The following is a 26,122-nucleotide window of genomic DNA, read 5'->3' on the forward strand; positions in this document are numbered from 1 at the left end:
CCAGCAAACTTTTCACATCAGAGGCACCAGCTTGTGAGGGCCATTGGGAGGGAGTCAGTGTTGCACACCTGACATCAGGACATTGGGAGGAGCTTGGGGAGAAGCTGAACGGGGGGGGGGGGAGCACATGACTTCAATGGCGGGCGGCTCCTCCTCCACCACCTCCTGGCACTACCAGTAGAAGGCCACTTCCACTCTCCTTCTCCTCTTCAGGAGGAGGAAGAGCTGTCCACTGGAGCCACACTGTGCTTGGCTCCACACTTTACCTCCACACTTTTTGGACATGGGGGTAGCCCCCACACCAAAAATATTCAGGGGGCCAAAAGGGCTCTATCCCCAGGAGCTGGTGCCCATTTCACATTTTTGTAACAGAAAATTTTGCTGTTACTATGTTGAAGCCTATAGTTCTGTACCTCCTGCCAACCTAACAGTTCGAAAGCACGTCAAAGTGCAAGTAGATAAATAGATACTGCTCCAGCAGGAAGGTAAATGGCATTTCTGTGTGCTGCTCTTGTTTCACCAGAAACGGCTTAGTCATGCTGGCCACATGACCCAGAAAAACTATCTGTGGACAAATGCCAGCTCCCTCGGCCAGTAAAGCAAGATGAGCACCGCAACCCCAGAGTCATCTGCAACTGGACTTAACGGTCAGGGGTCCCTTTACCTTTACCTTTATAGTTCTGTACATTTACATTTAAACGTATGGACATTTATCAGAACCACAAGAGAAAAGCTTGTAACTATAGAAGTTACACTTAGGTCAGTTGTTTTCTGTGGCTCCTAGCAGGGAGGGGGCACAGTCCTTCAGGGATGGAGGAGGAAATGGTAGGATCCTGAGGCAGGATCTGCAAAGATCTGGGTGGGTTGAATGTCTGGCAGGGGTCTTTCACTGATCTGGGGGTGACTGTAACCCCATTGCTTTGCCTTCTCAAATCAGGTTGGGAGAAATAGACCTCAGGAAGGGCTGCTACCTAGTTCAAATGCTAGTCCCAAGTGTATGGTTTCAGGAGGAGGTTGAAGAGGTCCTGACTGGTTCCTCTTCTACTCTTGGTCTTTCATTACTGACACAAACCACAGATCTCCACATGCAATTGTGCATAATAGTTTCTACACACTCACCTATAGCAGTGATTATTAATGTTGCACTGATATGAGTTCCCACAAGGAAGATAAGTTAAGACCCCCCAAAATTACTTTGAGAAGTCTGACCGAAAAGATCTAGGAAGACATACAGCTTAGACAATCCAGTCCAAACAAACAAAAACAAATGCAAAAGAGGAGGGTGTTTGTTTTGATTTTTAAAAGATTTGGAATGTGTGTGTGTGTGTGTGTGTGTGTGTGTGTGTGTACACACACACACTTGTACCCAATTCTAAAATTATGTGTAATACCAATGTAATTTAAGACAAATACAGAAGTGGAAATGTTTGCCTAAAGAGAAGAGATGTTAACAACAAGAATTTGTAACAGGGTCTCAGTTTGGAATAGGAGCAGAACCTGAAGATGCCTCAACTAACACCACCATCACCAGTGTGGCTTCCTTAAATGATTGCCCAAAAGCTTTCTTGATCTATCATAGGTGCCAACTCCCTGAAGCTCTGAGTGCCCGAGCACCCACAAAATTCCCCATGAAGGGGCCAGGCACCCACTCCTGTCATCTATTGAGTAAGTTATCATTCCTTATCATTTTTCTCATAGGAATTCTGAAGGTCAAAATGACCGCTCCCCGCCTAAAACGGGGGGCGCCCTTTGCGTGGACGCGTGCAGCCCCTAGATCTGGAGCGGCTCCAACAGCATAGGCTTGGCTTTGCCTTCCCTCAGGTAGGAAACCTGGAGGTCTCCACCTACCTCAGTCAGTTGTCCAATCCCATCTGGGGGAAGCGTTGCCAAGGAGACCAGGCCAGGTAGGGGAGGGATTACCTGCCCACACAATAGAGGGAGGATCTTACCTGGGAATCCTCACTTGGCTCCAGAGCTTCTCCCACCCTACCCACCCTCAGTTAATGTCTTATTTTGCAGGTTAACTTTTCTTCACAGGTTTTGCAGGTTAACTTTTCTTCACAGGTATGCGGGCGCTGCTACGTTAAGGTCGCTGTTAAAGGGCCGGAAAGGAATTTCCCTGCATTGGCAGGTTTCGCCTTTCCCGTAGCAAAACATCACAACTTTGGCGGTATCAGGCCTTGGGCGGGATCCTTTAGTCCATCTTCCTCTTTGCGGCGGCGATACCAGGGTTCCCCGTTAAAGGGGTTTCTGAAGGGAGGCTTTGACTGTACGCCGAAAGGTCGTCATTGCTCTCCCCTGCGGCGGCGGCGTAACAGGGGCGGCTATCTCTGCTTGAACATATGTTCTCCAGAGCCGGCCCATCCCCCCACACACACACTGGATAACCCTGATGCTCCCTAGGTCCCCAGCTGGGGACTGGGGAGGGAGAACGCCCAATGCCTGAGCCAAGGTCTACCCACATTTGAAATTTAATAAAGTTGTGGCCAATTTAATCCCATAGCATGTTGTCTTGAGTCGTTATTCCACATGACGGGGGGGGACCGCGCGGGATCTGGGGACTCCGCCTGTCCACGGAATCATGTGTTTTCCATTAAATCACACCTACCCTTTGCTCTAGAAATACAACAGCCAGAGATTGTACTGGCAGTCCACTGCAATGCTGGTCCACATTTTGACACATGACATTAGGGGCACCGTCCCACATTAGTCCCACTGAACTCAACATAGCATACTTCTGAGTAGTCATGGATAGGACTGCACTACACAACAACCATATTACAAAATTATTTGGGTCAACAATCTGTAATATGAACAAGCTATTTATCAACTGTCAAATTAATATGGTTGTCATATTATTTGAACAAGTTTCAAGTTGAAACAAATGCTATGTGTTTTCTAAAGACTCTTCTGTCTATAAAAACCAACACAAAAAGATAATTACAAGCCAAAGGTAGATTGGGAGAGCATAGGAATAAAGGGGATACAACAGGCTCCACATCTCAGGAAATGATGATTTTCCTGTTTACTTCTGGGGGGGGGGGGATATAGTCAACTGGTGTCTAAGCCAGAATCAGAGAGGGTAAAAGAACTGACTAACCTGCACTAAGTAGATAAGAGGGCTGGAGGGGGCAATAGAGGGCATATAGAAACTTCTCAATACACCCTTAGAGCCTGTCATTCTCACTGAATACATATAGGCCAGAGGTGAAGATGGAGAAATGACTGAGCAATGTAATCCTATGTGTCTAGGTGTTGTATCCACAGAGTCCAATGGGTTTGACAGAGAAGTTTAGTTGGAAGAGATGAGAAATACAGACATTAATGTAGTTGGCTACATTCAGGTTTTACTCCTTTTAAAAAAATTCTGTGCAATTCTGTACATGTTTACTCAGAATTAAGCCACAATTCATTTAGTGGGACTTATTCCCAAATAAGTGAGTCTACAATTGTAACTTTAATGTAACTGAAATGGGGGGAATGTTTTTATTTCTAGTATCTTTAGTGTATGTGTAGTTATGAGAAGCAGCCAAAATCCAAGGCAAGTAATAATTCATTTTGTCCAGTAGCTTGATATTGCAGTCCTATAAACCTGGGAGTAAAGCTCATTTATCCAATGGGATTTGCTTTTTCTCCCTTTGGTTTTTCCCCCCCCTGTACTGTAAAAGCAAAGAAAAACACAAAACAACTCAGTAAGTACCAAAACAAAATGGACAAAAAAAGGTTAGACAATAGGATGGCACTTGCTAGTGAAAAAACACTATTTCCTAGGATAAAGAGAAAATTCAGTGTAAAATGATTAACTCTTATCTTCTATTATTATTAAGATTCATATATTTTCTACCACAAAGATAAAAGCAAAGAACCTGTAAGAGCCAAATGGAGAAGAATTATTGCCTCATGATCACAGTTGCATTGTCCACCACAAGTAGACAGTCATGCATAGCACTGCATAGTAAGAAAGTGACAACACTGTAAATGATAGTCTCAGTTTTCCTAATTATTTCATCCCTGATCAAAAGCAACAGCAATGTTCAGCTGTTTCAAGCTAATCAACCTCACAGACAAGCCATAGCTCTTTTAAAAAAGCAAGCTCATAGACAAATGGTTCACAAACTGAAAAGTTGCTGCTCTTTAAGATACTGTACTGTCCAACACATACTTCAGTATCTGAGAAAACACACACTCATGATTTTTTCCACATGACTAGTGCAACAAATCTTGTTACAGTACTAGCTCACTCTCTTCCTTCCCCTCACCCATCCTCTCTCTCTCTCTCTCTCTCTCTCTCTCTCTCTCACACACACACACACACACACACACAGAGAGAGAGAGAGAGAGAGAGAGAGAGAGGAAAATACTGTATATCCAATAGTTCCACTCAGTTGATAGTATGACTTCCATCAGCGGAACAGAGATGGAAGCAATATTCAGCAATACGTCTCCCACCTACAGCCCTCCATACTTCCCTCACCAACTCCAGAAGGTTGCAAGATGCTCCAAAACAAAATCTGGGTGCAGAGGAAATTGCTAAAAATTGCATGCCACCCCAATCTGCTAACAGAAGCCTTACAATCAGCTGAGCTACAACTTTGGATAAAATACATCATTTTAAAAAAAAGATAGCATACATATTGCTACTATCTTTATTTTCCTCTGAAGATGTAATTCCTTACCAGGAGAAAAAAAAACCCTGTCAAACCCAACTTTTCCATTTATGTTAAAGGCAGGCTATGGCTCTGAAAAAATGCATATTAAAAAAAAACATAACATAACTTAGTTATTTCTTAATACAACTTAGCCATTTCATTTGTTGTTTTACAAATATCCCACACTACTATATATAATAACATGAACTAATGGAAAATATACTAATATTTCACTTCAAAAGAGTGACGCCATTTTAGAACTAGTACCTTAGATGTTTTTATAAAACCACCTATTTAATACATACTAGTGCTTTTGATGCCTGTGGCATTTTAAAAAATGGTTCAGGGTGAGAGAATTAAAGAGAATTCCCTGCACAGCTATAATTTTTAAATGCCAATTTCTATGCCAGATTTCACCCACAATTAATTTTAATGGTCACGTTACAATGTCTTAAAAGTGAAACTACAAATAGACCTTGTACTGAAATATTAGGATGTCATCATATGTAAGTTTACAGTAAAAGCTTTTTCCAAAAGGAAGAAAAGTGAAGAAACTACTGTATTCACATCTTAAGAGACTAGAAAACCCTGTTGATTTTAAAAGGCAAGTTTAGTGAATTATTATTATTAGCGGGTTTTTCTACTATACAATATATTATATTGCAGGGTTGGAAAAACCTTTGGCACTACAGGTATTGTTGGACTAAAATTCCCATCATCTCCAGCCAGCATGGCCAATGGTCAGGGAAGATAGGAGCTGTAGTCCAACAACAAGTGGACAATCTGGGGGACTGAACTACCAAACTGCCCAGGCAAATACTACGTCCTGGCTCCCACCCAACAAATCCAGACACAGGTGTTTTACCTGAAAGATCAAAACAAATAGATCTTTATTCAGGCAAGTGATGGCACAAGCTCAGCAGCAGACACAGTGCACTCAGGAGGAAGGCAGAAAGTTCAAAACTGCAGGGAAATGACAAAGATGGCCCACCAAGTTTCTCCATCCCTCCTGCCAAGCTTTTAAAGACAAGGTATGACACATGTGGCGCTGTGGGTTAAACCACAGAGACTAGGACTTGCCGATCAGAAGGTCGGCGGTTCAAATCCCTGCGACGGGGTGAGCTCCCATTGTTCGGTCCCTGCTCCTGCCAACCTAGCAGTTCGAAAGCACGTCAAAGTACAAATTCCGGCGGGAACATAAACGGCATTTCTGTGTGCTGCTCTGGTTCGCCAGAAGCGGCTTAGTCATGCTGGCCACCTGACCCGGAAGCTATCTGCGGACAAACGCCGGCTCCCTAGGCCTATAGAGCGAGATGAGCGCGCAACCCCAGAGTCGGTCACGACTGGACCTAATGGTCAGGGGTCCCTTTACCTTTACCTTATGACACGTTCGCAGGCTCTCTTGTCTTGTGGGAATGTTGAGTTTTCAAGTGCGCACTCCACCAGGGTGGGTGGGTCTGCTCCCATCTGCAAAGGTGGCACCTGGTTCCAGGCAGCAGGACTGCAACAGCCTCCCCACTCCACTGATCAAAGCCCTCTCAACTTCACAAGAAGCTCAAGAGCGATAGCTAGCATCCCTGCTCCTCCTTCCAAAGCAACTGAAATGGAAATTCCCCTCTTCACCAACCCAGGTCCCACAATTCACACACAACACCCCACACACATTCTTTTCATCCTTGTCTTCTATGAGGGCCTGCTAACCCAAGTTCAAGAGTGTTGCTCATGATGTACTGTAGTTTGGTGGTATTTTATCTTGTGTAAATAATCCATGAGGTCACAATGCTCTCATATCATTGGTGCCTAATTATTTATTTTTAACATGATATGACCTCAACAAAGGCAAGATTAAGGGCCCCTTGCTTTCCATACCCGCAGGAATCTGGGTATGTATACATGTATACACACTTTGTTTAGCAGCAGGCACCCTCTGCTCTATGCCTTAAGACACTATCACATTTAAAAACTGAAGCCTTTTATGGATGTTGTGTGCTTTGTTAGCTGAATTTCAGTTGAAATAAAATTGCAGCTGTTTAAGTATCTCCTACCATTCTAATAAAAACCAAGATCTATTTGCTACAAAAAAATGTAAATAATGGTTGATTACAAAAGTACAGAAATTTGATTTCATTGTTCCAAAACAATCAACTTTATTTGGTTTTGCAACTCATATCCTTTGTAATAATTATTTTTAAATGGTGATTTCAATCAGGGGTAGCTAATCTTTTTTAGTCTAAGAACAACATTAGTCTCTGACCAACCCTCTGGGTGCCACATGCAAGGGGTGGGTATGGTCACACACAAACACACACACAGGTAAACATACACACAGGGACACAATCCTGTGCAAATCAGCTGAGGGGGCAATTTACTCAATCAATCTGAGGGAGGGAGAGATTTACAACTGCATTAGGGCCCTGAGATTAGCACACCCTACCACTATGTCTACTTTTAAAAATAACTTTTTCTCACTGCCACTAAAATTGGGATGGGAGGCAGAAAATTTAGCTGAGGGGGCTTGTTCAGGCTCCAAAACTAAGGGTATTTTATTTTATTTTTATTAAACTTCTATCCTGTCTTTCTTCCCAAAAGAGCACACAATGGGAAAACATGGTGGTAAAACAGTACAAGTAAAAATAAAATAAAAACATATTTAAAAACAATTAAGGACTTCTAAAAACACTCCTGCTTTAAATACTTGATTGTATTTGACCAATGATGACATAGCACCCAGAAGTAAAACAGAACCTAATGAAGGCATATAGCTCATGAGAAGGAAATGTAAGTGAAGTGATGAAGGGAAGCACTCTTAATTTAGAGCACTGTAGGCCATTTTAAATGCAACAATAAAGCATGATTTGGAGCATGTTGGTACAGTCATAGCTTGATGGCTACAGAGCTTGATCATTAGGCTATAGACAGAAATGTGGAGTGGAAGATTTTCCAGTGCTAGGGTTGCTATACTTTGAAAAAGGAGAACATATTTACAGACTTCTACGTTTAACAACGGATTGCTATGATGACTCTCATTTTAAATACCCCTACTATATGTAGGCTATAGAAACTGTGGTATATTATTAGTAGCAATATTCTTAACTTTAACGAGCCTGCCAGAGTAGAGCCGTGGGTGCCGCAATTACAAACGCCCATGTGACCACAACACTGGCCTACAGGCGCTGTTCCTCATTGGCCCTGGAAAGAAGGGTGCAGACATGCTGCAGAGTTCTCCTGTTCCATTCATGAAAAACAAGGGGTGGGAGCACGATGCATGGGGCTTTTAAATTTGTTTCTATTTTAACAAATTATTGGGATATTGTAAACAAACAAAAAAAACCAAATAAAAAAACTTGGACATTCTGCCAAATTTCAAAAATCCTCCCGGACAGAAATTTTAATCCTGAAAAAGAGGTATCCAGAAAAAAGAGGACATATGGCAACTATCCAGTGCTTTATTCTGTTTTATAAATTCATTAGTAACAATCAATGGGTGCCAACTTCAAATAAAGCGTAGGCAAGCTTGGCCGTTTCAAAGTTTTTAGCTTTGTTTACTGAATACAAGTAAAATAAACATGCTAAATTAGTTCATGCTCTAGGGCATCAGAAAAAATTCTGATGCAAACTAAAAAACTTATGGTGCAAATTACATTAATTATATTAATTTGAAAAGAAAGGTTTTCTGGGATTTTTCTCTATCCAAAAATTCCCAGAAAACCCACATCATTGGCCTTAGCACATGTGTCCCTTCTCTCTTTACATACTCCAATTTTCTCCCTCGGTTCCAATTTAGTGTCAAACCAGAGTCTGCCATTACATCCAAAGTTGGGCAACCTATCCAAGGGAAGAAAGAAGCACACAAGCATAGAGCTTGATCACTTAATGCCATACTACGATCCCCCCCCCATTGCATTTCTATACTGCTTTATATTTTAAATAAAAAAATCTCAAAGCGGTTTTGTTATTACATATAAACCAACCCTATTAATATATTCCAAATACTAATTATTTTGCTTTGTCCTTTGAGTTGCTTCTAAGCCCTCTGAACTGCATGGTTACCAGGGTCTGGCCCTAGATTGGAAAATAATTCTTTATTTCTTCTTGCTCTCCTTTCACCATTGCTCCCAAGCTAATGGCTGCCTTGGCACAATTCAGTTATACATATGTAAACTAGGTTATATTTACCTAATAGAGAAAAAGGGAAACGTGGGAAGGCATCAAGAAGAGAAAAAGAAGGGAGGAAGCCTCCAGGTGCACAGAAGTTTATCGAGTCCGATGCATATAAAAAATAAATCCTCATTCAGGGGCACTCTTGTATATTTTAACAAGGTGGGTCTTAGCCCTGCATGTTGATGGTATCCTGAAGAATTTATATTTAAAAAACTTTTTACTTCAAACATACATGTCTGTATTTGCCTATCATTCACTATATTCTATGTCTGCTTACCCAAAATGCAAAAAAAAAAAAAGCCAGATATTATATGGCAGCTACTATACTGTAATCAATTTCCAAGACTATTACCCTATTTTCCCTATAGGTAGAATGGTCTTGCAATAACAGATGTTAATAATATTCATTTCACACCATGTTCAATTAACTTTTGAGAGTCCTTGAATTTGCAAACAAAGGTTTATTAGTTAACTTTTCATCAAAGAATTAAGTATTATTACCTTTCAGTTCTATGCAAGCTGAATGAACAGCAACATACATACTGCAAACTAGGATATGTACATGAATATTAAGAAAATCAATTTGCTGGTGTGTGCATAATGCTGTTGCTTGTAGAAATATCCTCAAATTTACTGTGACTAGTTTGCTCACAAAGTACTGCCATTATGATTTGAATCATCTGCACAATATACTAACAATTCTGTTTCTAGACTCCAGAAGCTCCTAGCCTGAAATGTAAGGATAAATGTTCCATGAGATCACCTTCCTACAATACAACCTGCTTTTATTTCTGCCTAGTCTCCACCTGAACTGTGCTATAAAGATCTTGGGATTACTGTACAAGGAAATTGGTAGTCTGAAAGGCCTCATTTTACATCACAAGTAAAATATGGTTCTATACTCTGCCAGTTTAGGAACCAAGGAACGCTACACTAAATCATATTCTGAACCACCGTATATTCTGCAGTCTAAACATCCAAATGGGAAGGCTCCTTTCTTCCTAATCTTGCCCTCTCATGGCACCATTTTTCTAAGTGGCAGGAACACTTAAAAGTCAATTCAGGAAGAAATCAGCATATACCTCACCTTTCAATATCTCCCAAGTCAAATACATAATTACGCAATCACTAGTAATATATGGTTCATTGTGAGACTACAAGGAGCTTGAAATAATAATTCTGGGCAATTAAACAATGCATTAGGTTGTATGGATAAAATTCAAGCTAATTTGGAACCAACAATAAATTCAGATCAAACAAAATGGATCTTGCAAAAGAAATGCAACAGGAAATCTGAAAATGGATCTGGGAAAATGCTTATAAACTTTCAGGGGAATTTCCACACATTATTATTTAGTTAGTATTTACACCAACACAATTAAGCACAATATCCCCAAATGTCAGTGATAAATGTTGACACTCTAGGGCTTTGAGGGCAATTTTTTACATTTTCGGACATACCCCTAGACTAATACATTGAAATTTGGCAATAAAAGAAATCCAAAATACTACTGGATATAACATTACAAATGATCCTCTTGTAATTTCAAAAGGGATAGTATTGGAACGTAAAAGACTCATCTCTCAAAAGCAACATGTATGGCAATCTCTTAGGAGAAAAGCAAACGCTATTGATCTGATATTGATTAATAGTTTATAAGAATTTGGGATACAGTATGCATGTCCAAACGAAAACACAGCAAAGGTCAGAGAAAGCAGGCAGCAAGTTGTACATTTAAAGAGAAACTGAGCCTTTTTATTTTGTATTAGAATAACGAAGTACAATAAAGTACAAGATGCACTACATCCTTATGTGATATTAATAGAATCTGTTAGTAATAAGGTAGCTCTAATATCTTTCATTTTTCCTATTTTATCAGAAATAATCACCATTTATTTCCACCACAACACTTTTGTTACGCTGTATGATATTGGTAAATTATTGTATCATAATTGAATATTGCACGTATTACAATTTTCTAATGTACAGTTTGGCAAATACTATTTTTAAGAGACTGGGGAGGATCATGTCAGTTCTAAGGGCTTACAGAGTTCAACAAACAAATAAACCAAAGCTTTCCAAACTGTCTGTCGAGACACGTTTGTCTGTCGGCTGCAGTGTGTAGGTGTGTTGCGCGAACGCTCCCCTTGCTCCTTCTGGAGCTGGAAAAGGGTTAGTCTAACCTCTGGTTTGCTAGTAAAACTGAATTACTATGTTATGAAATGATGCATGTCTAATAAATTGTGGGAATATGGTCATTTGTCCATAAGAGCATGGGCAAAAGTTTATTATTGCAAGGATGATTTCATAGCAGAAAGCATTGCTTGGAGCATGATCAACGCGTGGACAGCTCATGCCATCCGATGATTGGTTCACGTAGCATAGCATGATCAACTGCGTGGTCTGGTGTGAGAACATGAGACTAATGTATTATATTGTCTTTTATCTGCTGACTGAGGCAAAGTTTTCTCCTTGAATTTGTATCTTTTCGTGGACACACAATAAAGGTTGGGGCTACAGCAGCTTCTAGAGGAGAGCTGCGGCCAGATTTCTGCAACCCATCTTGGTGTGAGACTGATTATTTACGGATGGCGAGCAGGTTCTCGTCAATAAATGTTTCACCAACATGAAAAATTTGGAAAGCTCTGAAATAAGCAAGCACACCCACTGTACTGGGAAGTCTGCAAATAACTTCATAACAAAGCTTACAGTTTGCCAGGGACCTTACTTTATCTCTAATTATTAATTCAGTTGATCTAGATGCAGGACTTGTTTATAGTTACCACTCTGAGAGCTTTTCTTCTATCCCCACAGAGGAAAAATGCAGGTGAATAGGTCAGCTGAATGCTACACGACAGGCAGGCCCAGCTTCAGTACTTCAACAGTTTGCAATAGCATACTAAACTGGGAACTGAGGCCATTAAACTGGGAACTGACGCCACTCAGACAACAGCTTTCACACTGTACATTCATGGAGAGAAAGGTTGCAGTGGTGGGGTGGGGAGATGGAGCACAAAAAGTAGCTGCATGAATTAGGACAAAGAGCTGAGAAAAGTGTACAATGGTTTACATCCTAGTTGCTCCTCTGTTTGTGTAATAAGGATAAGTTTTTATGAACTCTCCATCCATCTGTAGCTTGCTGCACCAAATCCTGTACCATCCAACAACCAGGAACATATTTTCAGGGACTGGGGTCTTCGGAGATATGGGTAAGGCAGAATAGCCCTGTTCCATGAATGTGAATTATTTTCCATTCATGGAACAAAAGTTAGGATCCAAGACATATTTTGGGAAGAAAACTTCACTGTCTCCACTACTCAGATATTCCTTCCATTTCATAAAGCTGGCAGATGACAAACGAATCAAGTTGTAATGAACAAAGGAGAGGGGGAATTAAACTGGCAACAGGAAGTGCTTCCTCTCACTGAATTTAAAAGGCATAAGCCCAATTATTCACCTCTACTTTAAAATCTTAATAACAGCAGTTACTAAAAACTTGTCCATGTCTGTGAGCACAAGTCGCATATTTTCCACCATAAATACAGATTTTAGCTAACAAGATGAAGTAAACTAAACACCAGTTCAGTTACTCTGTATTTTCTCAAAGTCTAAAAATTGGTAGACTATGTGACAGGTCCATCTCATTTTTCTTAATGATGTTTTTATTATTCTTTCACCCAATTAAAACAGAAATGGATATTGCATCTTCTGACTGTATAATTGTTATTGTAATCTGTTTTCGATCACTGCTTGGGAAATTGGTCCAAAACAACATAAACTATCCACAGCCTCAAAATTCAAGTCATTTTCTTTTACTACGACACTTAAGGAGACATCTATCATGTTGCTCTGCTAGCATGTGAGTATTATGGCAAAAAAGTTATTTGTAAGTTGGGAAAAGACATTATGAAAGGCACCTTTTACTGCAAAGTAATGCATAACTCATAAGTGAGATTTTTATTCCTTAATAGCCAATAAAATACAAAATAGCAAATCTAAGAGATATGCATATTCAGTTGTAACATATAAATAATGGAAAGGCACACCACATAAAAATATGATTTTATTTTCCATTTTAAAATATAGGTTATTCAAAGGGCATGCTTCATTTGTAATATGACTGCATCAGCAATATTTATCTTTTAAAAGGAAGATCCTAAACATAATCCTAAACACCTTTACATGGAATGAAATAAAAACCCAGAAACCTACTGACAAATAAATACGCTAAACAAAAAAGAAAATTTTCTCACAATACTATTATTATGTCGCCTCATTTTAGTCCAACTAACAGTGCAATCCTACCCACATAAACTCAGAACTAATGCCACACTAATTTCAATGTATCTTACACCTACGTAAATGTGAATAGGTTTGTAGCCTAAACCACGTATCTTAGAGATAAACTTAAGTAGCTTCTAGGCCCAACACTATTACATGTTATGAAAAACTGCAAATCAAGTTATTGAAGACAAGTTTCTTTGTTTACCAAAGAAACAGTGTCATGTAACAAGTAAATATCTGGCAGTTAACAATGGAAATAGGTTCCCACATTTTTAAAGATACAAGGTGTCAATGTGATGTGGGAACCTATTTCCATTGTTTTAAATGGAACTAACTTCCACCTATATGATTTTATGTTAAGATCTTAAACATATTTCCTAGGATTCAAGTTGCTTTTCAAGTCTGCATACATCTCCCATTTTACTATGCAGAATACATTTCTGCCCATGGGTGCACATTCACATGGATCAACATGATGACCACAGCTTGGCACCACATGCACAATCAGGAAGGAACCTAAGGAAAGTCTCAGGCTCAAATGCTTTCTTCCTTCTTTCTCCCTTGAAGTTGGGAGAAGACTTTAACAGAGTTTAGTTTCACTTTCCACTAATCCTAGCTTGTCATATCAGAGGAACCAACGTTCATGGTTTAAAACAAATTCTGGTCAGCATCAAAACAAACCAACTTGGAACTATGGGGTTTGAAGCTGGCTTGTTTAACTAACTAGAGTTTGTTTTAAACCACAATCTCTGGTACATATGACACAAGTCAGGATAAACTGAAAGTTGGAACTAAATACCTGTTAAGTTCTTCTTGCAGTTGAACAGGAGGCAGGAAGCGAGGATCGATGCAAGAGCAAGGTTCCTTCCTGCTTATGGATATAACTCTAAACCATGGTTTAGCATTATATGCAAACCAGGCTAATATGGGAACAGGGCAGTAAACCAGTTAGAAAAACTGTAGGAAAAATGAATGTCTTCCATATCCATAACTACCTGATTCACATCTGGAATCATTGGGGGTGATGTATTGTGTCAACCAGCCATTATTTAAGGAGTAGAATGCAGCAACGTGCTTCTGTTAGCAAATTGACTTTCGTCTATGCAACAAAACTCCCCTGCTGTGTGCACTCCCTAAATTTGTACCAAATTTGGGAAAGGTACATGTGAAGTGGAGAGGGAAGGGAAGTTGTGTTGCATGAGTGGGAATTACTGTACTAACGGAAGGGCATTATTGGATACCACCGTAAGACTCCTTTTGTATGTTTCATCTTTAACTGAAATTCTATTTTGCACAGATGCAAAGATTATATTATAGTATGCATAATCCTGCTATCTCTAGATACAACATAGGAACATTTGACCATAGTTTCAGTAATAACTACTGAAAGGCATGAATAACTGCTCATAAACTGCAAAGAAGCAAGTCATATGATAGCAAGTATATTTCTAGTCCTACTGAACACACATAGAATTATTAATTTCTAACAGCACAGCAATCTTTAACAACTTAAAACTTGGGGAAATGGTCCAATTCATTTTTTAATAATAATATTTTTTAAAGCCCTAAACAGCCTCGGTCCAGTATACCTGAAGGAGCGTCTCCACCACCATCGTTCTGCCCGAACACTGAGGTCCAGCGCCGAGGGCCTTCTGGCGGTTCCCATGCTGCGAGAAGCCAAGTTACAGGGAACCAGGCAGAGGGCCTTCTCGGTTGTGGCACTCGCCCTGTGGAACGCCCTCCCACCAGATGTCAAAGAGAAAAACAACTACCAGACTTTTAGAAGACATCTGAAGGCAGCCCTGTTTAGGGAGCTTTTAATGTTTAATAGACTATTGTATTTTAATATTCTGTTGGAAGCCACCCAGAGTGGCTGCGGAAACCCAGCCAGATGGGCAGGGTATTATTATTATTATTATTATTATTATTATTATTATTATTTATTGAGACATGTAAACAATTCTAACTGCATCAAACATCAACCAATAAATGGTTTGCATCTCACAGCAGTACACAAACCAGTTTACTGCATTTTTCCAGTGAATGCCATAACTTGAAAAATGCCTGCATTAGTTTCACTACCACTAACACACAATGCTAATTGTAGCTCTGCACAGAACATGCACATGTGTGTGTACACACACACACACACACACACACACACACAAAGCTGTCTTGCACTTTACATTTTACTCACTAAAACATGTGGTAAACTCATTCATTTCCATAGCCCATTACATGTAAAACAGTCCTTAAATTCTAAGGCTTTGTGTCTAAGACTGCACAGATTTTTGTTAAATTATTGACATTACTGTAAGACAGTTGTGTTAAATCCCCAAAGAGCAGAGCACCTCTAGAAATATCCTCTACTTGTCTCATTAGCAAAAATTTTAATCTTAAATATTTTTGCATCAAACACTTTTAAAAATTAAAAGTTATAGAGGGGGGTAATTATTTGGTACAAAGTAAATATTATATCACTTGAGGAATCAATTTGTTGGACAACTCATGCATTGCTATGAACAATCAGAGATAATACGTTCAAAGCAATCAAAGTAAGTTTAGAGAATAGAAAGCCTACTGAACTTATTTCCCCAATACTGTTGTAAAATTGACATAACTATACTAATTTTAGAATTGATATTGTTAATACAATGGACATAATGAAGGCCCTAAAAGAAAATATTAGTGCTAATCTTTAAAAAGATACGATAATAGAGAAAGCCTTGCACAATGCTGATCCTTTTTTTCTGCACTCCAAATTAACTGAAACTTATTCTTCACAAACACAAAATCAATGCTTAGTACTCCCTGATGAATGCTCAGCTTAAATATGGTGAGAAAATGCAGCACAGGAGAGATAATTAAGTACATTTCTCTGAAATCTTCAGTTTCTCAAATGTTTGTCAGTTGTGGCTTTAGCTCTTAAAACAGTTTCACTTATAGAATGTCTTCATATGAAAGTGCATCTGTTTCTGAGGAGTTTATACAGTAGGAATCAATTAACATAGGATTGATTCATCATTTATTGGGGGGGCAGCTAAGCACACACTATAGTTCAAAGTTAATATTCTGTGTTGCCAAATGAGCACTTTCTCTTTCAGAGGGTGCTGTCACATACACACATTGTGTCAGCTGAGCACTATCTTGGATTGTAAAGCACCATTAGACAGGCAGGAGCTGAGCCCTAGTACCCTAAAAGATGGTATTTTAATCTTAAAATGCTGTTGACCATTACTGAAAAGAACCCAGTAAATAACCCGTATAAGTTACCCAACGTTATATGATATGGAACTAGATTAGTCTGCTTAATGTCTTGGGTTATAATGGCCTAATGCTTTCCTAATTTTCACTTATTCCACATAATTTTCAGTTATTCCCAAAGAGAAAATGAATTTCATTAACAATAATGATGATGCATTGTTTCATTGTTGCACTTTCATGCTTACTATACTACCGTCAGGGGTTTTTTTTGTGGCTTGCTTTGGTAACAATAAATTAGCTGAGAATTGTATCAGCATACATTCTACATTATATTGTCATTAACTGTCGCACTTTGCCCAGCTCTGAAGTCCTACAGAATATAAGTCTGTCAAAATAGTATACAGTATACCTTTTACAAAGCGCCACTTTTTTCCTCCAACTTCTAAGTGCACAGTTTCAGTGTAAAAAATTAACATCAAGATTTATAAAGCGTTACTGAAATACATTTCTTGCACAGGTGATACAATGCATTCCACTATTACCAGTTAATGTGCATTGGAGAAAATGTTACATTTTGTATACTTTATTGTATACACAGATAGGCTACATTGACCATAACCACTTTTCAGCAGATAAGCTACTAATAGATTTAATTTTTTTTAAAAAACCCTATCATATATCAACATTTAGTACAAGACTGGAAGACACAGAGTTAGTCCACTCCATGTACTTCTGCTGACACTAGAGCCCCAGTGCTATGTAGTAAGAAATCATTTAAACTTGGTTTCTAGTAAATAGATGTTAGCATCAGAATGCATGTACAAAACATAAGAATATTGGCTCGTCCAAAACACATTTAATTGGAAATGAATCATACTGTTTTGTTATTTCAAATAAGTAGACTTGGACTCCTTACTCCTCATCCTACAGCTATCCATACAAAAAAAAAAAAAAGCCTACAGATCTGCTCACTTTCCAGGGAAATATAGTCTATATTAATGTTACATTAACAGAAATAAAGGAGCTAATGGGCCCTGATCAACAGAGAAGTTTGGAAAAATATTATAATGGTCTTGATCCTAAGCATGCTTCTCCCAATCAACTCAGCTACACATCTAACCAAGTAAATTTAATGCACATGCAAATAGACAGGCAATGTAAAGCCTGACTAGACAATTTACTCTGCACCTAAATCCAAAACATGACTGTGTTTCTCAAAACATTAACAGTCATGCATTCTATTGAAATCACTGGGATTTACTTCCAAGTAAGCATCTGATCCAATTTTTCCAAAGTATAAACAAACATGCATAAAAGACTAAGAGCTAATACTGATGTTTCAAATCTCTTATGGTTACAACTTTATGAAGAACATTTCAAGTAAAATCTTCCAAAATGATCCTAGATGACTCCTCATTGGATGATATTTTATATTTTTGTGGATGCTGAGCTGCAAATATTTTGAAACCAAATCAACTACAGATTTGCTGTTAATACAGAAATCACAGAAGACTATTCTCTCACTGGGAGAAAGGAGATGGAATACTAGGTGACTCCAAGTGTATGCAATGTTCATGTTTAAAAGACAAAGACGGATGTAAAAAAATATAAAACTCATTATACTATCTGAAGAGCAATACTGTTCCTCAAATTTTACTTTAGAGGGTTTAAAAATGTTAACATGCACTATTTTTTTAAAAAAATGTGTATTATCCAACATGTTATATTATATAAAATTTGTGTAATCCAAATTTGTGCAAGAGAAAACCTGTCTTTGTCATTTGAACTAGCTTTCCTTATCAAGGTATATTCAACCTTTACAAATACAAGGAAATGCAATATACCTCTCACACAGTTACAATGAATAGAAGGAACAGTAATGAAATACAAAGTATTATTCTCTACCAGTAAATCACATTAACAGTTGTCACACACAATATTCAGATGACAAGTTATATCAATGCTCTGATCAATGTGCCCTATCTGAATGCTTCAAACATTAACCTTGATTTCCCATCATTAGATTTGTCAACAGTAATAAAGGGTCACAACATACTCCTACACCTGGTTCTACAAGTAGTAGTAATTACTTATATGTTACTGCTGTCAACAGTAGTACGCTAGGCCTGAAAACAAAGGCTGTAATTCTACTTGGATGTAAGAAACACTGAATTCAATGACACTTAAAGAAATATTCATAAGACTGGGCTTCATGTTTGGTATCTAACACTGCAACCATGTTCGAACTTCTCTTGAAGTAACTCCCACTGAATGCAATGGGCCTTTTATTCTGAGTTAACACCAATTAAGGCCTAGCTATAAATTATTCTGCTAGCTTTTTAAAACATAATTATCATTTATCTGATAAACACTGAACCAGATTAAGAAGTGTACCTATATTTAACATCCAAAAAGACAGAAACTGAATATTTTATAATCGAAACAGCTGTATCAAAATATGCGTATTTCTTTTAACATTTAAACTGTATAGGTTATCATTTATTTTATATAGCCCATTGAGAAATAGCACAAAAGGTTGGTCTTCCAATAAAATATTAAAATATAACTTTGTTAAACACGCCGCCGCCCCTCAACTTCTATTTAGGTAAATTTCTAATAGTTTTTGAATCAGTATTAACATCGTAAAAAAGATGCACTTCAAGCTTCTACCACCATTATAGGAATCAATTGGTATAGGTGAAATATCCTACTATTATACTAGATTTTAGCATGTGGCGCTAGTGGATTCTATATTTCAGTTTATTTCACCAAAGGACAAAATAGAAGATTTGTTTAAAGTAACCCCCACTGATTTTAACACTTCTAAATCTGTAAAATTAGGATCATAGCCTTAATTATTAAGCACAGTTTTTACTTGAGTTCTTCAGACTGATTTTCCATCTCTTAAAGACTAATAAAATGTAAATGCACATGAGAATTGAAGAATCGTGAACACAGATACATTTTAATCAGGATTTTTACAAATCTGAGTTTCCTGGCCATTAATCATCCTTTTTCAAAATCCTTATGGAGCGAATTACTAACTGAGAGGGGACGCCAATTCTAGTAAGTGAATGTTACCCAGCAGGGATATAAAGCTGTCAACACCACAGAGCTCTTGCTTGCTTTAACCTCTCTCCCAGGCGTCATATGTGTTTTAAAGAGATATTCGCCTTTTTCTCCCACAGTCTCACTATAAAAACTGCCAATCATGAGTATCACAGCACTTCTGTTTTATTACATAGATGTTTAAAACAGACTACTTAGGTAACTGCAGGAAGTGCTAGAATACCTAAGGCAAAAAAAGTTAACCCTGACTACTTCAGCTAAAATTAACACTGTAAATAGTAAAAGGTTTTTAAGTCCCCAGGGAAACTTACTTCTACCACACCCCGCTTAACATTTGTTTAGGATTTTTCAAGACTTTTATCTCTCTTCCCAATGTCAAAAAATGTTTCACTCTAGAACAGCTATTATGCCACTAGTTACAGAACAACTTCCCGTAAAATCTATTTTACCATGCCTTCCCCTCCCAAAAAAACAGTGAAGTACAATTGCATATCCTTGCGAGTTTTTGCCTTTACTTAGAGATATCATTATAAAGAATAAGGAATTCTAAAAATAGTAAGTCTACCAATATAAGTTCATCACTTGGCCCTGTCTTCGGATCTGTTAACTCATTATTTAATCAAATAGAACATAGTGATAATCCATGTATTATCTACTTTCACCCCCAAAGAGAAACAAGAGAAGTAGGGTTCTATAGTCATGCTATTTTTAAAGAAACTGATGTGAAATTCAGGAACTTTCCTCAGCTTTTCTTTAAATATCAAACCCACCATACATGAAAAATCTTGGAAATTCTTTTAACTATACTACATGTTGAATATTAACGTAACTAGATAGTATCTTGTTAACTAACTTTCATAGGCCAGATATTTTTACATATGGCCTTAGTTTTCCTTGCTGGTATAACTATTTTCACCTCTATAAAAATCATATTTGAGTGTTACAGTTACAGTAAAGGTACAACTTTCATACCATTGCAATACAGCTTTTAAAGCCACATTGTGATTTGTACTGAAAAGTGTCGTCATTTTAGAAAGGGATGTAGCAAAAAGCCATTCATGAGACAGTTAAGCTAGTTATCCTAAAAGATTTTAATATAAAATGACGATCAATTTGAAACAAACATTGCCCTATCAAGATAGTAGGACTTTAAAGTACTTTAAAAAATATGTATTGCTGAGTTGAGAAATCAAACATTTTTTCATTCTTACTTAAAAATGGAACACTAGCCAACAAGTACAAGGACTCCAAGAAACTTTATGAAACAAGAAGTTAACAGAAAAAAATGTATCAGCAGTTCATATGAAGGTAACCCCTTAGGAGCTGGCCTTGAGTAATGAAAGTCTCCATGTAAAACTGAATAAAATCCTCTATCCAACATCACACTTGACTGAACGTCTACAGTTTGAACAGTTTGATATCACAAACTGTTGTGACCTTCTTGTGGCAAAGCACTGAAGCAATTTGGAAACATACATAGGCCAAAATTTAAAAATAAGCCTCCCACACACACCTCAGTGTAGATTAGAAACCCAAAAGACATTAAGGCAAACCCGCAAACCCTTTCTTAAAAAGCAATAATGCTTCAAATAGCCCCCAGCTACTGCAGGGCATATCTCGAAATATTTACAGAAAGTTTTAGTCAGCAGCAAATCCACAAGTACGCCATTATTACTTTTTAAACTTTCTTTCTAGCGTAATATTTAATTTAACACTTTTTCTTTTCTTTTTTGCCTCTAAGAACAAATCAGTAAGAGCAACAGTGAGAAAAAGGTTCATTCACCAACTCTCTAAGCATTGTCTAAACTCTTGTATCCACTATTAGATGTCTTTACTCAAGATTATCTTAGAATATACAGATAACTAATTTAAGGGAAGAAGATAACCTCAACCTACAGCTTCTTAACAATCTTTGGCAATTACTAATCCCACTGAGCAAGAAATGTTTTGTTAAAAGCAGTGCAATGGTATTATGCTGTATTTTCTTGCATTTCTTCCTATGTAATAAGATTTTTAACATATGTAATATGTTACATATTTTGCAGAACAACCTGTTTTGTATGTATTTTTTCTTCTTTAGAAACTGTGCAGAAATATTAGATCCTGCACTTATATCTAGGTCCAAAGATAAGGTAAAAGAAGTGAGAAATCATGACATTCAGAACTAAAGATCTTTAAGCAGCTGCGTGTTTAGGATTTTAAGTCATCTACTTGAGACACTGAAATCACACCACAGAACATGGAAGAAAGAGTATCTAGAGAAAATGATATATACACTGTCCAACAACTCTATCAGTGCATTTAAAAAATCACTGTAGAAACTGTCCATAAAAGGAAAAAAATATCCCATTTTGTTTCGGAGAGTATTCTTTAAAGTTATTATCTTGTACATTTACTTGGTATTATATCTACTGATTGCTATGAAAAGTTTTCTTCCAAGTAAGCATGTTGGGATCACAACCCTAGAACATCATTAAGCTACTCAACTAGATTCCATAAATCTCAAATAAGCTAGACTAGTAATAGGTACAGTAACAGTACGGCAAATAAACTAGACTCATAAGGTGTATAGTACAGCAATTTACCGGTACTCCTATTTAGAAACAAGCCATTCATAAAATATTGAAGAATAAATTCTTTTTCTCCATGCATTCTTAGCAATGAAAATGACTAGATTTTCCCCATTACAAGACTAAAAAAAAAACCCAACCCGCTTTCTGAGATACAAGATAAGCTTAACTTTACAATTCCAAAACTTTTATAAAATATTCTAAATTAGCTCCCAGTTAAACTGTAAAATACTAGGGATATAATTAAGATCCTTTTTAATTGAGTTAAAGAACTAATATATTTGTCCCATGATGCAAATACAGTAACAGCGCAAAAAAGCCACGATTTAGAAAGCAACCCAGAACAAAAGCCAAACAAAAAACCCCAAAACATTTTATATGTCCTTCCAACACAGGGGCAGAGAATGGAACACCTTTAAGCTTTCCAGGAAAAGCTAAGAACTCTAACAGTGACATAACCAGCTAACACCTCATACACAGTGGCAACATGCCCAAAATATGCCACCTTCTGTATAAACCACTTTCCTGTTTAACCATAATGAGGCTGTTGGTTACTGATGAAAGAAGCAAGAGGGACATTAGCAGTCTGCCACTGACTTTCTTCCTGTAACCCTACACCAAGAGACACTCAAGCTTCACCAACCTGAACCCTGACACCCTGTGCCATTGTAACACAGCCGTCAGCCTGTTATGTATACGTTAGTTCAACTAGGTTTGTTACCTCCCACTGATTTGGTGACAGAGCCATTGGGCCTCCCTCGGGCTCCCATAGGGCTGCCATTCTGTTCAAGTCTGGCCACCTTCACAGGGGGAGGACCTTTGACATCAGGGCTGCCGCTCCCTCTGTCTGGGCTATCCCTTAGACAGGGACTCTCACTTCTGCGGTCCATACTACTTTGAGTTGGAGACAATGTTCCCACAGGCAGATCACAATAAAATGAGCAAGGACCTAGAAAGAGAGAGAGAAGAAGAGGGAGAAAAGAAATGAGCAGTACCACTTCAGAAGCATCCAAACTGAATGTATCAATTAATCACATATACATTAAAAAAGGAAGAGCACTTCAAGCCAAAATTAAAACGATCTGCATAAGCATGGAGGACCTTAGCCAGAAGGCTTCGCTTTTGCACCTGACTTGTGAACGCGCTTCCGATGCTGCTGCTGCTGCTGCTCGCGAGCCGGCAGCTAACAAGGAAGGGTCACGGAAGTTGATCATTCATTCAACTTCAGCTTTATAAACCAAGCTATTGCTAGTACCGAAGCTATTTACAGGCTACGTTTTCGGTTTTCGTCTTTGGGGTCGAGTGCAACTTAGAAAAGCAAGGGACTTGGGCAAACAAATCTATTTAGAAGCAGGTATGCAGTACACTGTATTCAATAGACTAATGCATTTCAGATGGCGTGCGAACCAGTAAAGAGGTTCAATTAGGTACCTAGTAATACATTTAAAAATGGGTCCTGTACCGGGAAAACCAGGAAGGAATGGCAGGCAGATCTATTTTGACACCTAAGGACACTTAAAAATGTAACCCCACTTCCAAACTTAATTTTTAAAAAGCATTTTTTTAAAAAAAAATACTGCGTGCCAGGCATCTTCCTCTCTGCTTTTAAACATACTTAGAAATCGATGCCTTAAGTCTGTTCTTTGCCGCTTCTTTCCCGCTTTGTTTTGTTTATTCTTAGGCAAAGGAACATTAAAGTACGAATTTGATCGGCAGGGAAGGGAAAGAAAAATCCCTGCATCCTCCGGGATTTCCCCTTTGCTAGAATGTGCATTGGCAGGTCGGTTCGATATTTTGTGCCGAACTGCTATCTCAAGCAGATTGAGTTTTCAAGCTTGATTACACAACGTAGCGCAGCAAAAACCAAAAAAGAGAGAGAAAAGCCACGGCTAGAGCAGTTTGCGGAGTCACGCAGAAACAAACAAATGGGAGCGCAATATAGGATAGCAACATTTCAGCCAAAAGCACCTCCGTCACAGCGAGAGACATCCGTAAATTATTTTGTTTGCTTCGATCTAGCTGCTTAAGAGAAACCTTTCAGGACCACCGCCGTGAATATCGGAGAGCTTTCCTGGAGTACTTACTGCTTATAGTCTGTCCGTAACTTGGCTGAGTTGGGCTCTGTCCATGGATCAAAAGTAGAGAATCCAGGGTGGAAAGTTTTCTGGGTTCCTCTGTGCACGTTATTATTCTCTCCTCGTCTATTTCGTCTCCCCCAACCCACCGCCACCTCAAGTCCCGATGGTTTTGGGGTGGGGAGGCTTGCGCTCCCAGGTCAGGATGCCGCGCCGTCTTGCGCCAGAGTGGGCTTTGGGTGCTTGGAGGAAAGAGCTCTTCCCGAAAGGGCACCCGAGGTGGTTGTGAATGCGAAAGAAGACGCGAGAGAGAGAGCCCTGGGATCGACGAGGAAGTAGAGGGAGGGAAACACTAATTTCTCTCACCTTCCAGCAAAAAAAAAAAAAAGGTGGTGGGGGGGGAGAGAAATCAAAGAGGGGAGGGGGAGAAAAAAAGGGGTGGAGAGGCTGCCTCTAAAGAGGGGAGAGGGAGAGATGCTATCCCGAACGAGCAGGAGAAGAAGAGGCAGCAGGAGCCGGTGCTCTGGTGGCCGCCGAGCAGGCAAGCAGCGCCCGATGTGTCACTTTCAATCTCTCCCTCCGCCAGGCAGTGAGAGCAGCAGCAGCAGCAGCAGCAGCAGCAGCAGCAACACGAGGGATTCGCCAGAGAGGAGACAAATGATTATTAGTTGCGTTGAGTCATCAAGCAAAGTGAGTCCTTTTCTGGGGTTGTCCTTCCTCGCTTTGGGGTTTGTTTGTTTTTTTGTTCCCCCCACCCACCCCACCCGCCCCACTTTAGGGTTGGTGTGGTTCTGGTGGCGATGCCTTCCCCTCCCTCCTTCCCTCGCTTCCTCCTTCCCTCCTCTTGGAATCCAAAATAACAGCTCAGCTTTCTCCCTTCTTCTTCTTCTTCTTCTGCTTCCCCTCCTACTTTTCTTTTCTTTTTTTCCCCCTCCTCCTCTCTTCCCTAAAAATAGTCTCCCTACGTTAGCTTAGGGGCAGGATAGAGCCCTTCCTCTTGGCAAAAAAAAAGAGGGGGGGGTTGCAAATTGCGATTGCTGCTGCTGCTGCTCGGGCCGCCAGCACTGCCGTTTTGCATGCATGCATGCATGCAGGCGGAGGACAGAGAGAGAGAGAGAGAGAGAGAGGCTCGCCTGGCAGGAAATTAAAGCCCAATAAATATATAATAAATGGGAGACACGCGGCGGTTCGCGCAAGCACACGGGCGAGGCAGAAGAAGAGCAAACTTGTGGCGCCGGGCGGGGAGAGGCGGGAATGGTGGGGAGGAGAGGAGAAGGAGCGAGGGAAGTAACGCGGAGGGAGAAAGGGGGCCGGGTTGGAGGGAGGAGAGGCGTGTGAAATGGTGGGGCGGCGTGGAGTGGTGGGGGTGGGGGGGAGAGAAGGGGGGGGGTGACTGCTGGGTCGGCAGAAGAAGGGAGCGAGTGAGGGGAGAAGAGCAGCCGCCGCCGCCGCCGCCGCCGCCCGGGACACCCGAGGAGGCGGAAGGGAAAGGCGGGAGGGTCCATTCCGGGCGCCTCCTTCCCCGGGTCCGCAGCGGCCTCAAAACAAGCGCCCCTCATGGAAAAAGGAGACGCGTGTGCCCCCCCCCCCCGCCACCACCGCCCCGAGTATATGAGGGGGGAGAAAGAGAGCGGGAACCGCCTCAACCGCCGCCTCAGTCCTGAGGAGAAAGCGCGCGAGCGAATAACCGCCGCCGCCGCCGCCCGCTCCTGCTGCTCTTCCCACCAAACCGCCCCCCACCCCCCTCTCCTCAGCCTGATAACGGTCTATCTCGCGCGTGCCGCTTTTCGGCGCGCGCATTCCAGGAGTCCGGCACGGGTGAGGGGGTCGCGAGGCGGCCGAAAACCTCCGGGGTTGGGGAGCCGCTCGCTTTGTCGGCGGGGAGGGAAGGGGGTTTGGTCTGTTGTTGTTGTTGTTGTTTTCGGGGGGCGGCCGTGAGGAGAGGTCATGGTGGTGCCGTTCAGTGGTTAGAGAGAGAGAGAGCTGAGGCGACGCTTCTCCCGCTCGAAACGGCCATTCCCTGAGGGACAGGGAGCGGCTGCGGTGCCCCGTCAAGGGGAGCCGTTGCGCGCGCCCCCCCCCCCGCCAGCTTTTTTTGGGGGGTAGTTA

At 40.0% G+C, this 26,122-nt stretch overlaps 1 protein-coding gene across 2 annotated transcripts in view; it reads right to left on the reverse strand.

Annotated features, from left to right (window-relative positions):
• SATB2 (SATB homeobox 2) overlaps positions 1-24,148 on the reverse strand; it is a 131,818-nt gene extending 107,670 nt beyond the window's left edge. For both annotated transcript variants that reach the window (XM_079978304.1, XM_079978303.1), the window contains exons 1-2: positions 24,023-24,148; positions 22,660-22,887 (exon numbers count right to left, since the gene is read on the reverse strand). In XM_079978304.1, coding sequence (XP_079834430.1) covers positions 22,660-22,828 — 169 coding nt within the window. In that variant the 5' untranslated portion in view covers positions 22,829-22,887; positions 24,023-24,148. The remainder of the gene's footprint in view (positions 1-22,659; positions 22,888-24,022) is intronic.
• Between the last annotated feature and the right edge of the window lie 1,974 nt (positions 24,149-26,122).

Source organism: Podarcis cretensis, assembly GCF_951804945.1.
Source record: "Podarcis cretensis genome assembly, chromosome: 1".
NCBI classification, from domain to species: Eukaryota; Metazoa; Chordata; class Lepidosauria; order Squamata; family Lacertidae; genus Podarcis; species Podarcis cretensis.